The sequence below is a fragment of the Oryzias latipes genome, chromosome 13, assembly GCF_053564925.1.
Source record: "Oryzias latipes strain Hd-rR chromosome 13, Olatipes_Hd-rR_3.1".
Lineage (NCBI taxonomy): Eukaryota > Metazoa > Chordata > Actinopteri > Beloniformes > Adrianichthyidae > Oryzias > Oryzias latipes.
In genome coordinates, this window is record NC_136249.1 from 13,533,655 (window position 1) to 13,550,993 (window position 17,339).

General features: G+C 40.0%; 1 protein-coding gene across 2 annotated transcripts in view; it reads right to left on the bottom strand.

The window, feature by feature from the left end:
- Positions 1–1,725: 1,725 nt before the first annotated feature.
- Positions 1,726–17,339, bottom strand: part of dner (delta/notch-like EGF repeat containing) — a 49,962-nt gene continuing 34,348 nt past the window's right edge. For both annotated transcript variants that reach the window (XM_078956502.1, XM_023961667.2), the window contains 6 exons: positions 13,628–13,861; positions 9,285–9,407; positions 9,083–9,196; positions 6,793–6,924; positions 5,260–5,506; positions 1,726–5,181 (listed from right to left, as the gene is read on the bottom strand). In XM_078956502.1, the coding sequence (XP_078812628.1) occupies positions 5,070–5,181; positions 5,260–5,506; positions 6,793–6,924; positions 9,083–9,196; positions 9,285–9,407; positions 13,628–13,861 (962 nt within the window). In that variant the 3' untranslated portion in view covers positions 1,726–5,069. The remainder of the gene's footprint in view (positions 5,182–5,259; positions 5,507–6,792; positions 6,925–9,082; positions 9,197–9,284; positions 9,408–13,627; positions 13,862–17,339) is intronic.

The following is a 17,339-nucleotide window of genomic DNA, read 5'->3' on the forward strand; positions in this document are numbered from 1 at the left end:
TTTTAAAAGACCAATGCTTTACAAATAGACCAAAAGATGATTGGAGTGAAGATCCAGTTTAACTATTCTGGTATCAAAATGTTTACTTTAATTAATAAAATCAAAGTAAATAGAAACAGCTTTTTATGTTAGGTTTTAAACAAAACTGAGCTTTTTTGGCACTTTCAATCAGGGTTATTGCAATTGCATGTTTAGCTGCTTGAGCAAAAAAATAATTTTACAGTTTTTTTTAATTATTTTAAACCTTTTCATTTTAAACCAGTCCACTTGAACGTTACATGTCCTAGATTAAATGCACATCTTTAATATATAATTACTGAAAACATTTGCTCCAGTAATAGAGTCCTTGTAAAAACATAAATATTAGTTTATTGAATTACTTTTTGAACCAACATCCGTTTTTTTGTCATTTTCCCCAAATATTTAATGTTGAAAACATACGCAGGTCATAAATGTGCAAAGAAAATCATGAAAACTCCATACAAACCCAAAAATCTTCAGTGGGTTAATGTCATCACAGCACAAATAAGCATCTAAAAGCTGTTAAGTCATATTTATAATACACGTTTATGTTTAGTAGCCTAAGGACTTTTTTAACTCCAACTCACTTTACGCTCCACATCTGTTCTTGGCTGTTTGATTAAAAAAAAAGGTTTTTGTTTCCAGAATTTTTGAATGAATAAGATATTTATTGATCATGCCTTTTTCATTAAGAAAAATTAATAGTTCACAAATTAAAAAATTGAAATGACCATAATGTAAGCCAAGTAGACAGAAAAAAAAACAAGTATACTAGGGGATTGATTTAATACCTCTTGGGAATACGCTGCAAAAAGAACTCGTTCTTTCAATTCTCACAAGGACTAGATGAAGAGTGTCATGTCTGCATTTTACAATCTCCTGCAAAACAGAAAGTTCTCTTGCCTGATTTGAACAAAGCTTTCCACGAGTTACTTTAGTTTTAAATACTCAGGGTCTTTGAATGATGATTGCTTTACTTTTACTGGGAAAAAAACCTTATGAAGGAACCAAGCAGAGAGATAATCCAGAATCACAGTTTTAGTGCTTAAAAAGGGCAAAAACGAAATCTCAAAAAAGTAAAACGATCCTTGTTTCAAGAAAAATTGTCTTCTTTTTTGTATGGCAAGTAAAATAAACATGTTTAGTTTTTCTCTTAGAATAAGAATTCTTGGTAAAACAATTTTTCTTCTTACCCCATTGGCAGATTTTTTTCTCTTTTTTTTTTTTTTTTTTTTGCTTATTTTAAGAATTATTTTTAACTTTTAAGAATTTTAACCTATTTCTAGGGAGGCCTATTTTTGCTGTGCACAAACAAAACTGTGGGGTTCTGTTTAAAGCGAGCTGCAAACGCTTCGACCCCCCAGAGTGTTCACAGGCCAAAAGTCAAGCACAGTCTCTAAAACAGACCAAATCAACCATCACCAGCGACATCTGTTCTGCTGCTGCAGTGTGTGTGCTCTCTTTCTGCACTCATGACGGGTGTAGGTGTGCTGCGACACAACAGTCGCCAGGCTGTATTTAGCTGTGTTTACATGGGTGAACATCTGGAGAGTGCCTGGAGTCACCGGGGGTGTTCACATCATTAACACTCCATAAAAGCCCTTTCCCACAGCAGACACTCCAGTCTGACCTTGGGACAGAGAGGTCATCTGTGGCTACCAAACAAACTCGGATATGCCTCAAAAAGTCCAACCTGGAGGCGGATTCGTTTCACTTGAATCTTTATTGTTTATATATTTCAACATAGATAATAGCGGATAATAGGTAACTGTAGTGTTGTTATGTTTAAAAGTCAAAGAAAGAAAAGGACCAAATCAGCAGAATCTAATGTGCAAACACTTGAAGTTTGAGTGGAATAACACAGCTGCACGGACGGGAAGTTCTCCACTGGCAGAACACAAAAACACACAGGGCATGTTCAGGTTTTTTCTCCTCCCTCGGTTTTCTTGAGGTCAGCGGACAAAGAGGCAGCACTCCCAGAGAAGCGTGAACCCAGGATCTACGGAGCGACAAGGTGAACTGACTCGCTAAATCTGTGCAGTAAGGAGCATATTTTCCTAAGTTTCACTGAATTACATACAGTTGGTTAGTAAGGATACAGTACTCCAGCAAACCCACGCTCTTTACTAAACACACCAGTGAGAATATGTACAGAATAGGACAATACAGTGGCGATTCAAAAATAAAAATAAACCTGTGACTAGTATTTTATTCGTTTCCTGCCTACTAACCACAAAGAAAAAAAACACACCATTTGGCACATTCTTGACAGAATTATACATGTATAATGGAAAAAAAACGGCTAATGATTTGTTAAAATATTACAGAGCTAACATCAAATCTAACCATGCACAAAGTAAGGCAATCTACTGCAGAAATACTGTTTGAATATATAGAAAAAGGATAACGTGAATGCACTGTGTGAGATGAATCTATGTCTACAACAGTGGTCTCCAATCTTTTTCAGGCCACAGACCGGTTTGATGTCAGTCGATGTTCTTACAGATCGGCCGGTACGAGGCTGAAGTGGGCATCAGATTTTAGTTATTTGTTTTTTATAGCCTCCACGTTCCCTAACCTTTGAGGATAAAGTTTATCTTCATCCTCTGTAAAATATCTGCAGTTGCTTTAAACTTTTCTTGTGCACTCGATTTAGTGTAGGAACCATTCAAATGTGATATAGATTTTCTCTTAACCCGTAACTTTGAAAGTGGAAGCTGAAGAATCAAGATGCACCCAGCTGCAGACAAGATGGCGGATGGAGCTCCACTCCATGCCGGAAACAGAAGTTGTTCTTCTTTGTGGCACAGGGAAAAAAGTATTTGTATACATAAAATTGAAGGCCACTTTCTTAGGTCCAATCTGCTAGTACGGGGCTTAGAGTTTGGTCCATGTTGACATGATAGCATCACAAAGAAGCTGCAGATTTTTCAGATGCACATCCATGATGCCAATCTCCTGTTCCACTACAGGTGATCTATTGGGGTGAGATCTGGTGACTGTGGAGGTCATTTGAGTCCAGGAAACTCATTGTCATGTCCAAGAAACCAGTCTGAGATGATTCCAGCTTTATGAGATGGTGGCTTATCCTGCTGGAAGTAGCCATTAGAAGATGGGTACACTGTGGTCATAAAGGGATGGACATGGTCAGCAACAATACTCAGGTAGGCAGTGGTGTTGGAACCATGCTCAATCGGTACTAAGGCACACCCACCAGCCTGAATCGAGGATACAAGGCAGGATGGATCCATGCTTTCATGTTGCTGACGTCAAATTCTGACCCTACCATCCAAATGTGGCAGCAGAAATGGAGACTCATCAGACCAGACAAGGTTTTTCAAATCTTCTATTGTCCAGTTTTGGTGAATTGTGGCCTCAGTTTCCTGTTTTTAGCTGACAATAGTGGCACCCAGTGTGGTCTTCTGTTGCTGTAGCCCATCTACCTCAAGGTTGGATATGTTTTGTGATCAGAGATGCTCTTCTGCAGACCTCAATCGTTACCAGTGGGTTTTTAGTTACTGTTGCCTTTCTATCAGCTGGAACCAGTCTGACCATTCTCCTCTGACCTCTGGCATTAACAAGGCATTTCCGCACACAGAACTGCCGCTCACTGGGTATTTTCTCTTCTTTGGACCATTCTCTGTAAACTGTAAACTTCTCTGTATACTCAGACCAGCCCGTCTGACACCAACAACCATGCCATGTTCAAAGTTACTTAAAGCGTATTTGTTTTCCCTTCTGATGCTCGGTTTGAACAGCAGCACATCGACTTGAATATGTAAATGCACTGAGCTGCTTTCATGTGATTGCCTAATTAGAAATTTCCGTAACAAGCAGTTAAACAGGTGTGCCTAGTAAAGTGGCCGGTGGTTGTAGAGAATGTTTACCCAAAGACGAGAGATGGTGGAAAGGAAGAAAATAAGAGAAAAAGTGTCACAATAGTTTAGAAGTTGAATACAACATTGCTGACAAACCTCTCACTTTGCACCAGATGACATTTCAAGCACAAGTTCTGTGAGTAACAACTGTTTTTTTTTAAATCTATTAAAAATCTTCGTTGGACCTATAAAACAGTGGTCCCTTGCTATATCGTGGTTCACCTTTCGCAATCTAACTATTCTTAAACTTTTTTCAGTACAATTTTGCATCCGTTTTTTTCTTTTTTTGATAGCGCCCTGTGTTCGGATGGAGATCCACTGTCATCTTGTTTGCAGCTAGGGACTCTTGACAAAATCAGCACCAACTTCAGCCTCGCCTGACTTTTAAGGTACAACAAATAAATACAAGAAAAAGAAAACAAGTCCTAAAACTGGTATTTTCTAAATATAATAATAAAGGTGAATCCACCGTTTGAGGAACTTTATTAGCAGCATCCTCTTAACATTAGACAGCCGGTGCTAAATATTATGCAATATTTTTATGGTGTGTGGGAACAACTGTTGCAATAAAATTTTCCAAATATGTCTGTCTTTTATTTCCTTTACCAGTTTGGTGGTTTCAATTTAGTGGCCGGAGCAGCCGCTTTAAGAAAGTAACAAACGGATTTTCAACTTGTGACAGAGGTACTTGACATGCGTCAACAATGAGTCGGATTTACTGGAGAATCCAGTGGTTTTCCAAAATAAAACTTCCTCTGTCTTGAATCAGATTACAAATGAAACTGAAAAAATGTAGGACATGTTTTTTTTCTCTCTGGGACCCGGTACCGACTGTCCAGCCCAGAGATTGGGGACCACTGATCTAGAGGTCCCCTAAGAACGCCTGTCAGTGTGTTCTCCATCAGGCTCTCCAGCAGATGCTCTATCAGCTCATAAGCTATAACTTAAGTAGGTTTGCTCTGATGCTACAACGAAGCCTCATTATTGTTGAGAAAATAAAGGAATCAAATTTGAGAAACTACAGCATTTACTTCCTCCTTACATTCAATTATGTTTATTTCTTCACGTGTGTGTGGAGGACAACTGTTTTTTGATTGGCTCTGTGCACGTGTGGGTCTTTGTGTGTATCTGCAAAAGCTGGTTGCACATGATGAGTGTGGGAAGAGGGTTTTACAAATCCTTGGTTTTGATCAGAGTAACCAGAGGCTTGTCATCGGGACTGTAGTCCTCGTAGGCGATGGGAGTGGCGTCGTACATGGCGGGCCGAGACTTCTTCCCAAACCTGACAAGAGAAGAGGCTTCAGTTCATCATAAAACTCCAACCACAAAGCAGAAGCTGCCATGGGTGGGGGAATATTGCCTGGCATGGCGGATGGAGGCTATGGCGTTGCTGAACTCGCTGTCAATGCTCCTGCAGTTGTAGAACTCCTGGTAGGCGTGGCGGGAGGAGCCCTGGTACTCGATGCGGCTGATGCGGCAGATGCCCACGATGAGGATGATGAGCATGAGAACGAAGGCCACACACAGAGCACCGATGATGATGTAGAGGGAGTGACGGGGCATGTTGGTCAGCGTGTCCTCGGCGTGTGCCGGCTTCCACTGCAGGTCTAACACACAGACACACACGTAGGGATGTGCGGCCGTCCGTGAGCTACATATTTGATACTTACAAAGACTTTAAATCTTGTGTTTAGACATTCCAGGTACTCTACCAGGTTTGATGTTGGTCTAACTTCTCTTTTTTCTACACTAGGGGTGGGTGATACTGGGAATTCAGGTATCACTTCAAAACTAATTAATTACCAGGCTAGAATCACTGATATTGATACTTTATCTTGAAATTTTGTGATCACTGAGTAACTATTTTTTACTTCTTTACTATATAAAAGCACCACAAACTACTAATACTTTTTTTTAAAATACAGTAATAAATTAACAAAGTCACTAGCGCAAAATAAGTAAGCAAAAGCAACACTGTCATAAATATAAAATATATTTAATTAAAATACTCAAAAAACAACATCAGTTGAGTGAATCAGGTACAGCAAGTGGCTTGTAACCTTTGACTTTTTATTCACAAACTTCCAAGGAAGCATCCCTTCAGATGACCTTTTGGCTGTGTTCTCATCTAAATGTAGCATGTTTGCATTCTTCCCTTTAGGAACTTCTAACTGTACCACCGTGGAGAAAATCCTCCCTGCAGCTAAATGTTGCATTTACTCCCACATGTTCTTAAAGTGTGAGAAAGTTGCAGGAGCTGTTGCTAAGGCAGAGCTGGTGGCAGAGCTTGTGCTAGACTGAGGATTCTAGTAGACTCAGTCACTGCATTTCAGTGACAAGTTTTTTTTTCCCACAGTGTTAACATTTGCCGTGTCGATGAATGCAACGTCTTCTAAATCTTGTGTCCAGGTAGGTGCTGGTACTGAGACCATGGAGGGTTTCAATATATCTGAAACGATGCTGACACTGTGCTGACAGTGCAGCAGCTAGTGTGGTGCCTTGGTTCTCATGAGATGCAGCTGATCTAAGTAATATGACCAGGGGGGAGTCACCTTTGAAACAAAGGTGTTTTTAAGTGAACGTATTGAAAGAAAAAAGAGCTAGGATCTAGAAATAAGAAATTATTATCAAAATGAGTCGAAATCCTTTTTGATAAAAACAATCTTAATTCAAGGATTAAAAAACTCAAATTATTCCGTCATTCTTGGTTCAAATTCAAGCATGTCATTTTAAAGTTAAATAAATTTAGACTGTCAATCACTGTCATTTGTTTTGGAAGCAAAAAGTTAGATTTATGTTCCAAGTTTTAGTTTTAGATTTCATTAGGATTTAATACGATTTATTTCCTATTTTGAGACTAGTCCTTTTCAGAGTTTATTGATGGATCACTTACGGATCTCACAGCTGGGTCCAACCCAGCCAGGTGGACAGTGGCAGGTGAAGCCATTTGATTGGTCGATGCAGGTGCCTCCGTGACGACAAGGGTTGCTCTCACATTCGTTGATGTCAATTTCACATTTTTCTCCTGAAATGCATAAGGAGTCTTTTAGTGTTATATGTTTTGTTTTAAAGCCTGTCTTTAGTCAGCAAGTTTGTCCAACATCAACTCTAAAAAATATCTAAAAAAGAAATTAGACTCAAATACGTGATGAGATTTTGTGTCTTTTCAGTGCTGCGGAAAAACAAATAAAAAATTATAGAGTATATTTTGTTTTTCTTTTCTTTTGAGTGAAAATATCTATTAAAAGAACCAGTAGAATTTGTCTTGGTGGAATTTCTTTTAAAAAGTTGTGATGTTCTGCCCTTTTACTAAAAAAATGAAAACAGTTATAATTATAATATATTAGCACATATAATAACAACATGTAATACATAAACACTCATTTTTGGGAATATTACTCAGGTAAATGGTCTTAAAGTTAGTGTTTTTTGCTCAAAAATAAAAGTTTTGAGCTGCCCCAGGGAATGAAAAGCACTTTATGAATTAAAGTTGATTTGATTTGATAAGCAAATATATGTTCTTATCATTTATCTCTTTTAACAGAAGTCCAGCTATCCTTTATTCTTAGACCATAATTGTCCCAAAGTAAGACTAGTCCACATTTAAAGATAAATATTTATTTAAAGTAATGTGAAAATGAATGTTTACTTTAAACTACTCTGCTGTTGTTAAATGGATTTGGACTGTGTTAACAGTACAAAAAAAACACTTTCCTAAATCAAGCAAGTCTGTTTCATCAAATCTTCAAGACGTGTCATCTTAAAACAGGTTGTAGTCTCATTTTTAGGTTGATTATGGTCTAAAAGTAAAAAGACTTGGACTGCTGTACCTCTTAAAACTCACTCCAATGAAAATAGTGTTTTTGGTGTTTTTAACATGTGTTTGTAGAATTGTTCTCATGATGGACGACATATTTAAAATAATTTGAGATTAAAACTCTGTTTTTAAGCATTTCTTATTTGAAATCATGATGAATCAGGAGCAGATAGAAACCTGCTGTTTGAAAAAGCTCATATTTTCTTACGCAGCAACAGAAATGGGCGGGTCAAATTCTCCCTGCTCCGCCCCAATTCTGAGGTATCCACTATCAGAAAAATGTACGTCTTTGTTTTCCAAGAGCTGGTATCTGGCTCAAAACTGTACGGCTGGATGGCTCTAATATTGCCATTTATGTTGCACTGGAAATGTTAGGTTGGGGGTGAGAGGGGCTGTAAGTTAGTGGGAGAGGGTGTCAAGTAAGGAATAATGGGATTTCAGCATCAACAGTCCCGCCCACAGCCTAATGAACTCCATATGCTCTGCAATAAATATATTGACTCAGGCATTTACTTTTGGCTAAAAATGGCGTAATAATAAATCCACTAAGAACGATTTTACAATAGATAAAAATATATTTGGAGTGGGACTTTGAAATAAGACACATTTGGGGGAATATGTGTATAAATATACCTAGTTTAAAGATATAATACTAGTTTTTTTAGCAATAAATATTTTGAGACATAATGTTTCCATTTATCAGAGTAATATACCTTAATATAAGTTTTTATGAATAATTTCTAGATTTAATTTAAATGATTATTTTAAGAAATCTTACCAAGACAAATCATAATATAGTTCTACTTTTGTACTTATTTCACAGAGGAACAAATTCTGTTTTCTATATTCTTTAACTTGTTTTTTCCACTAGATAATTCTCTTTTCTCTTAACAGCTTCACAAAAATAAGCTGCAGATTTTCAGGTTTACCATCTCTGAATGGAAATGTTACAATGAGAAACCCTGCGTCGTCTCACATCCATCTCTCCTCTTACTTTGTGAGGTTCCATTTCAAATCATCAGGAATTATCTGTTTTGGGAGTTTGTGGACATTGTTTTTTTTAAATCTCTTATTATGTCTCCAGCTTTCACCACAATACAGGACCTTGTTGGGTCTCTTTTGGTTCTTTTTGTTCCATAGTGACTGTCCTCTTTTGATTGTTCTCTGCCTTTAGGTGGCGTGTGACCCACTTTTAGCTGCTTTGGACTTCTCTGCAATTTGTGTCACATCGTCTCTCTCATTTGCGTCCCTTTGTGGTCACGCCGCTTCACTTTGTGGAGCTTTTGAGTCTCACAGTGGTCGTTTCGCTGCTGCTTTACATTGTTTCCTTAAAGTTTGTCTCTTTTGTTTTCATCTGAAGGCTCACCCAGGTATCCAGCAGCGCAGACGCAGGAGGTGTTGAAAGCAGAACTCTCACAGCGACCTCCATTCTCGCAGTGAACCTTCAGACACGGATCCTTGTAGATTTCACAATGTTTGCCTGCGAGAGACAACCTGCCATCACTCATGCTGCGACACATTTAGTAGCGCGCCTGGAGGCAAGGCCAAACACGAAATGTCACACACACCTTCAAACTGCGGCGTGCAGACGCACTCGTAGGAATTGATGAGGTCCCTGCAGGTGGCGTAGTTCTGGCAGGGAGCAGACAGACACTCGTTGTACTCCTCTTCACAGTACAAGCCATGGTAGCCTGGATGGGACACATAAGTCTACATTACTTTACCTAAATAATATAAATATATCAACAGGATGATGGAAAAACACAGAAAAGGGACCTCAAAGGTGTAAACGTTTTACCTGTCAGGGCTCATTTGACCAGTTTCATGTTTCACTGCTTAAAGAAATGTGACTACAAAATAAGAGCCTTTTTATGACCAATAAACATCTGTCACAACAGGACGTTGTTAGAGGTTTTTTGGCACCATCTAGTGTTGATTTAAAGTCCCATTCAAAGATGTTGGGTCAGAGGAGACCCGTCTGATTTATATAGCCCCAGAATGAGCAGCTAAACACATCAGTTCTTTGGTTTTTACAGTTTCATTGCTTCTTGATTGTTTAATTGACTTTTAGATATTTAGATGTTTCATTTTCCTGAAGAAACTTTGTGTCTCTTTGCTAATGAGGATCGCCGTCAGTCATGTAGAAAACCTTTTTTCTGCATTTGAATAATAAAATATTCAAAGTGTGTTTTCAGGTTAGTTTATCTGCTGAGGATTATTCGTTTTCCAGGATAAAATTATCTTGATGGCTATCCTAAATTCCCAGAATGTCTTTCAGTTTCTTTCAGAGACCAGTTTTGTTTATATCTCATCTATTTATGGGTGTTTTCCACTGTTGACTCAAGGTTTGAGCGTCTTCCTGTGAGCCACAGCTAAATGTATTTGGAAAGCCAGAGACAAGAATTTAATAAGGAGCCCAGTGGGAGCCCCCAGAGTGGTTTCTGTGAAATGTCAGGGAAATGTCAACTGTCTTTCCAAGACTCTGCCGTCTTTGGGCTGGAAGGCTCTTGAGTAAGCTGGATTACAGGAAACTGAGAGACGACCCTTTCTGCATGTCAGCTTCCCAGCAGCTTTGTTTAAAACGGTAAGGAGGCCTCGCCACAAAACGAGCAGGCGCAGGAAAGTCTGTCATCTTCAGCACGTCATTCTAGGAGCTGACAAGATGGAGAAGCTCCTCTCCTCTAATTTGAAGGCTAACCACGTTTTTAAACATGACAACCACATACCGGTGCGTTCGGGGTAAAGGTCGCATGGAGTAGGGCACCCTGAACGAACAGCAGAATTGTCACAAACGAGTCACCACGACGACCACCAAAATCATGACGGGCAAAGTAAGGGAAAGAAGTAGAATAAAACTAAATACAGATTAGAGGATGGAAAATAAAAGCATTTCAAGCCTTGAACGGTGTATGGCATGCAGGCGCTAGCACGCCACCCGCCCTCGCCACTCCCCTACTCCCCTTTTGATCTGCACTGACTGGCTGAGCAGCCCTTCACTTTGTCCTTCTGGTCAGAGCTGCATGTGAAAAAATCTCACTTTTTTCAGAATGGCGGCTTTTATGTTGAGTTTATCTCCATAGCAACTATTTGGTCACCTAATATGACAAACAGATCTGTGTCATTTTTTAGAAAAATTGGCAAAAGAAGACTTTTGGATTTCCTTTGCAGCTGAGGTTTTTTGTTAACCGGCAGCCATGGTGCAGCGGTAGGGCGGTTGACCTCGGCTCGATTCCCACTTTGCCCACCCATGTATCGAAGTGTCCTTGGGCAAGACACTAAACCCCACCTTGCCAGGTTGGTGCCAGTGTTTGGCAGCGGAGCCACCATCAGCGTGGGAATGTGTTTTAGGTGCTAAACAAGTATACGCCATTTACCCCACCCACTTTCAAAATATGTTCATATCAAATGTCATATTGTTTTGTTCAGATTAACCATTACAATTTCACCATATTCCGCTAAAAAAGATGCAAGCAACAGGAAAAACGCCACTTTTTTCGAGCTCCCCATGGGAACGCTGTTCAGAATCTAACTTCTAACTCTTAATTGTTTTCCATACTGGCTTCCCGATGACGTGCTGGGAGTTAGGAGGAGATACTGCAGAAATCCCTGGGAGTTTAAATGTATAGAAAGTGCTAAAGGAAATCAAAAAAAAAAGATTCAAGATGGCCACTTCAAAGGCTTAACGGTTTAAAAAAAAAACTTGGGTTGTGGTTGTAGACTTAAATTTTGGACAAAAGTTTTTTTTTTACGTGAAATAATGTAAATTTGCAAAATTTCACACTTTGCCACAAACAAAATAGGCAACAAGCCATAGGTCCTATGGCCATCCCATAATAATTTAAAACTTCTTGTGGGTATTCCTAACATGTGAAGGTTTTGACCTTTTTTTTTAACCCCATAAGAGATTTTGGCCCTATTTATTTTTTTGACCGTTTCACCGTTTCATCTGCTGTGATCATCTTTTTTTTTCTTGTGTGTGTTTGTGTGTGTGTGGGGGGTGTTAAAATTAATTTTTACTGGGTACTAGGTGTGTGCAACTGTTGGTTGGTTAGTAGGAAAATCTTTACTCAGGCCCATAGTAAGAAAGAAGAATTGTAAAAACAATGTGGTTCAGGACCGATCCCAGACAAAAAAAAGGAAAGACTACAACAAAAGACAAGGCATTGTCATGACAACATGAAACAGTGGACAAACAGCGAGACACAGGGTGAGAACATGAAGTCAGGGGGTTATGAAAATACATTTTCTGCAGAGACATTTAGAAATAAAACTGTATCTCATCAGCAGAAGAGACAAAGTGAATTAGCGGAGAGCCAAACCAGCAAAGAGTAAAATGACATCGCCGCGTCTCCGTGAAAGTCATCAATCCCACCGTCCCCACAAGGTAATTGCAAGCCGGCGGTTCATGATGAGCTATTATTCCGCCCAATTGATTCGATCACACAGGCAGCAGCAGCATCATCTTCATCAGCAGCAGCACCTTCCTCCTGTCTAAATATAACTCCTCAGTGACCCAGAAGAGTTTTACTGCTGCTGCCGGAGCCTGTGCGGCTGGCCACCATCACAAAGCTTTATGAGCGGTCATCAGAGGCAGCAGGAGAATTAGAAAGGCCTCTTCAAGATGGATGTCTGAGAGAAAATGTCAACTAGAACCTTGAAAGAATCCAAGGTTCATGGAATCCCAAAGGAACAAAAGAGAAACATAAGTCTTTCTCATTAGAATCTGTCGCTACATGAAAATTAAGGAGAACCCGTCAGGTGTGACGACTCAAAGCCCAGCACGACAGATGTCAGAGAAGGAGCTGCTCCTGCTTCTTCATTCAGACCAGACTTTCAGACCAATCCAGAGCGTTCCTGCAGAGAGCAGCCTTCACATTTACTCACCTCCCCAACAGTAAAAGTATCAGACAATACAAGGTCAGAGGAAACGAGCTTCACCTCAATGACCTTTTTCCACACGACCACTAAATCTGACAGATAAACTTCCTGATTCAGTCAAGTTAAAGTAGCAAATGTCTACTTTGAAACAAGACACACAGCAGCTCTGATACAGACGGTTACACACTACATTCACACCAACACTTCACAAACACACAACATGTAAACAGAAACACACAGACACAACTTAAAATCATAACGACAATGAAGTCATGGAATTCAATAGGCAAATTCTAAACTAAACGAAACCTCAGGGATGTGCATGAAGGAGGGATCCTCCCCCAGGACAGACAGGCGATGTACCTCTTAGAGAAGAATTAGCTTATCTAACTCTACAACAACAGAATCACGATACACAATCCCACCATAAACACACAAACACACCACACTACCAACCATAAAAACACCACACACACACCATAAACATACAAACACATTGTAAACAAACATACAAACACAACACAATACACCATCACACCATAAACACACAAACACAGACAAAACACGAAGATTATCACAAACACAGTACATGATACAATACACAAAAATACCACAAACACAAGCTTAACACAAACACACTACAAAATCCCAAACACTAGACACAGACTCAACATAGAACATTAAGAGAGTAAAGCACACAAACCCACCACAAACACACAAATCCAACTACCGTACACCCTTGTTTCATGTTTCATGATTAGACAGAGTCACATGATCACCAGACTTTTCATGGTGGCGTGACGGCAAACAGACACCTTGCTATAATAAGGAAGGCTAAGATCTCATTCTAGAGTCAGTCATGTCATCAGGGATCAGACACATCAATGGGCTTTACCCAAAAGCAGTGAAAGTGGATCCAGAACTGGCTGTGGATTGTGAAAACGACTGGAATTTCATTTCCATAACAGATCACCTTTCCCTCGTATTACTTAATGCAGCACTGGTTAGGAGTGGAAACATGAGATTTGCTCACCTGGAACACAGAGGCACCTGTAGCTGTTGCCCACGCTGCGGCACACCCCGTGGGCGCAGGGGTTCAGGGCGCAGAAGTTGACCAGCTGACCACATGTGGGGCCCGTGAAGCCCGTTGTGCAGCTACAGCCAAACCCCAGGGGGCTGGGGCCCTGGGCGTAGCAGGTGCCATTGTTATGGCAGGGACTGGAGGCACACGGGTCCACCTTCTGCTTACAGGCGGTGCCTTGATAACCTGACAATAAGGATTCAGAGGAAAACAAAGACAGAAGAAGAAAATTAAAATTCAATGATTAGAAAATGGAATTCCTCATCGAGCTGGAAAAAAGACGATGATCTGAAACAGAAACTGACAGGAATATAATTTTCTTATTACATAAGAATAGAAAGATCAAACATGAATCTTAAAAGCTAGTTTAGTTTCTGTTGTATTAGCAGCAAAAACTTTAGCATAAAATTGATTCAATCCTAAATGTCTGACTAGCTTTCGACACTATAACACTTTTGATTTAATCTTTAGAACTTAAGGTTTATAATTTTTGATATACCCTTATAAAACTTGTAGTTTAAAATTTCAATCATAAATATTTGAATTCCCCACAATCACTGTGAGTGATTTATACTTTATGCAAACAGTTTCTGCAGCATCTTTGGCTTCCGCTTCACGGTCTAGATTGAGAATTCTCATCATTGTGAAGACATTTTTTCTGTTCTATTACTGACACTAGGATTTAAAACGCTGCAGGTTTTTACGACTTTTTGTTTAAAATGTTAAAGAACGAAAAGGTAAAAAATAAAAACAAGTCACTTTCTCCACTGCCCATCTTGGTCCTCAGAAAAAGCATGAAACATCTCAGTTTGGCTCTTCTTCACATTATTTGATTTTTTAAATACATAAATTTGTTTTTTTCTGAAATCAAACAAAAGCTGCTGAGGAAATATGACTCTATGTTTCTTTGCAGGTCTTTCTTCCTGTGGACTGTGAAGATTCTGTGGATTCAATGCTCTGAGACTAGGCTTGAGTCAATGAGGCCAACGCAGTTTAGCATGCTGTTTAGCGTTCGATATCCACTACGCCCCCAGGTACTCTGAGCAGCTGAAATCCCAGTCCAGCGAAGGCAGAGGGACATGACCGTCTCCTGGGGTTGAACTCCAACCATTGGCAGCCAGGCTGGTGTCTCACGAGTCAGCCCACCATAAGCAATTCCAGTGGAGAGTCCAACCCTCCACGAGGGATTGAATCTGGCCAAGCTCCCCAGAGAGGTGACGTCCCAAAAGCCAAATTCTATGAGTCAGGGTAGGGCCGCGGAAGCACCCACCTGCCACCCAAACCATATGGTGGAGGGGCCCATGAGGGAGTGATCCCACGTCATCATTTCAGGCTAGATCCAACCTGGAACTGTAGAAAAAGCCTCAGCCACCAGGCACTCACCAGCAAGTCCCAAACCTGGCTCCACAGTGGCACCCTGGTGACGGCAATCCAGGTGATGGAAACTGATCTAAATTTTCACATGAAGGGATTCTGAACCATCTTGTCTCCTCTGACCTGTTTGCCATGGAAGACCCTTCTAGGGGCAAAAGCCCCGGACAGCTCAGCTCCTCGGATCAGTTGAGCTCCCGGATCCTTCCAGCACATTAAGGTGGAGGCTTTCTCTTTGCTCTGCTTTTGATTTGCTTCTTCAGCCTCCATCACCTGTGCTCTGCGTCTAATGTGAACCTCATGTTTTTATCTTGTCTCTCTCCTCTCATGAGAGAAACCATTGTTCTGCACAAACGAGAGGCTGCTGTGATGCACTGTGTGCGTGGGCGGCCTGATTAACTCTCCAACAGACGTAAATTCCTTTGCTGACGACGCCGTACGCCACGCTCCATTGAACTAATGAACAGATCTCTCACAAGAACCCATTGATCTGCAGGAGGATCTTTGTCTGTGTGAGGAAAACGTTCATCATTTAGCAGGGAGGCGGGAACGTATGGAGAAACTCCACCTCAGCTCCTCCTCCTCCTCAGCTCTGGCATGCTCCTGTTTTTCTCGAGGCCCACGAGCTTGAGGAGAGTCGTAAACGTATGTCCATCTTAAATTTAAACTTTCTGCTGTCTCATCTGCCTTTTGCTTTTTTCACCCTGCATTTATTACACATAACTTTACATTTGACACTTAGATTTTATTTTTATTGTCCTGTTCTTTCAGCAGGCCTGGACTCCAAAGACCACAGTGCTTTTGCATTTTCATTTCTTACTGTGTCTTTGAGTGAAAATGTTGCCTCAGAAACTCACCAAAGCAACAAAATCTTATGCAGCTCAGAAAAAATATTTCATGGTCTACTAACAAAACCAAAACACACATGTCGGGATAACCAAATAAAGGATTAAAAGTCGCTGGGCATTTTGGGGAAAAGTGTGATTCTTCGCAAAATTTCACACTCAAGCAGCCAGCTAAAGTCTACAACTACAACTTCTTAACTTCAGGATCATGCATCATTAAAATTTTACATTTATGAAATCCCTTGAAAAAATGCGTTTCAATGAAATAATTAGCTCTAGTTTTGCTGGTTTGTGTTTTGCTGAGAGTACAATGATTAAAAACTTTTCTCCGGCTGTTTGAACAAATTATTTGTTCAGGAAAAAAATCCAGTGAGTTATCATCTTTGCGTGATCTTCCAGACACTAAGGTTTGTCAGCACTCCAGCTGTGCTGCACATTGATGCATGGTGCTGACCTTGGTGCTGAAGTAGCAGACAGGTACTTGCTTGAAAGTCTCACATCTTTGTTGGTTTTCAAGTTTTGCTTTTTTTTTTCAGGTGAGCAGTTTGATCTTTTCATGCTTCTGAGTGGATGTTAAAGTCAAAAGTTAGACACTTGAACCTACAGCTGAAAAACCCCTTTTATCTTTAAACTGCCGGCAATCCCTCATAACTCCACACCGCCTCCACCTTCAGTAAAGAGCTTCGCACAGCAGAGATGAAGGTGATTAGACTGAAATCACCCTTCTGCTCTGACCTGAACATATTCAGCTGCAAAATGGAAACTTGTTTTCACACTGTGGAATTCGAGCACTAACTAAACGCAGCTTTAGGTAAAAATGAAAGATGTTAAAATATGCTGTTACAAGTGACACTTCAGTAGAATCTATAATAGATTAGAATCTATAATATATTATATATATGACGGTTACTTTGCCGAAGCAGGCTTCCACGGCGTGTGTTACTTTCCGATGAAGCACACTTCGTCTGCTATTATCCCCTACATATTTAACAGAACAATTTTGCTTTTCTTATAAGGAAAAATGCAGATAAAACAAGGTAAGAATTCTTTAAAATTAGGGTTTTGTTTCTGTTTTTGTTTTTTTGTTTTTAACATAACTCACCGTATCTGAGTCAGTTGTTGCCTGTTCAGTACTTGGTAGTCTGCATGAGTATTCAATTCTGATTGGCTGCAGTGAGTCCATTAAAACGTGATGAAGGACATCTAAAAATGAAGTTATCATTGTGCTGACCTCTACACACCGGTTGGTATCCAGAACAACAAAAACTTAGAACATAGGTGGTCTTACGTTACTCCACAGTTCATCACAACAGCCAGACAATAGAAAAGATCTCTGTCGTTCAAATGGCTCTACGATGGACGAGCCAGTAACTCTATCAAACATTACCAACAATAGTAATGTTGCATTTAACAGTATGTTTTCTGTCTTTCTCTTTTGCTTGCCTTAT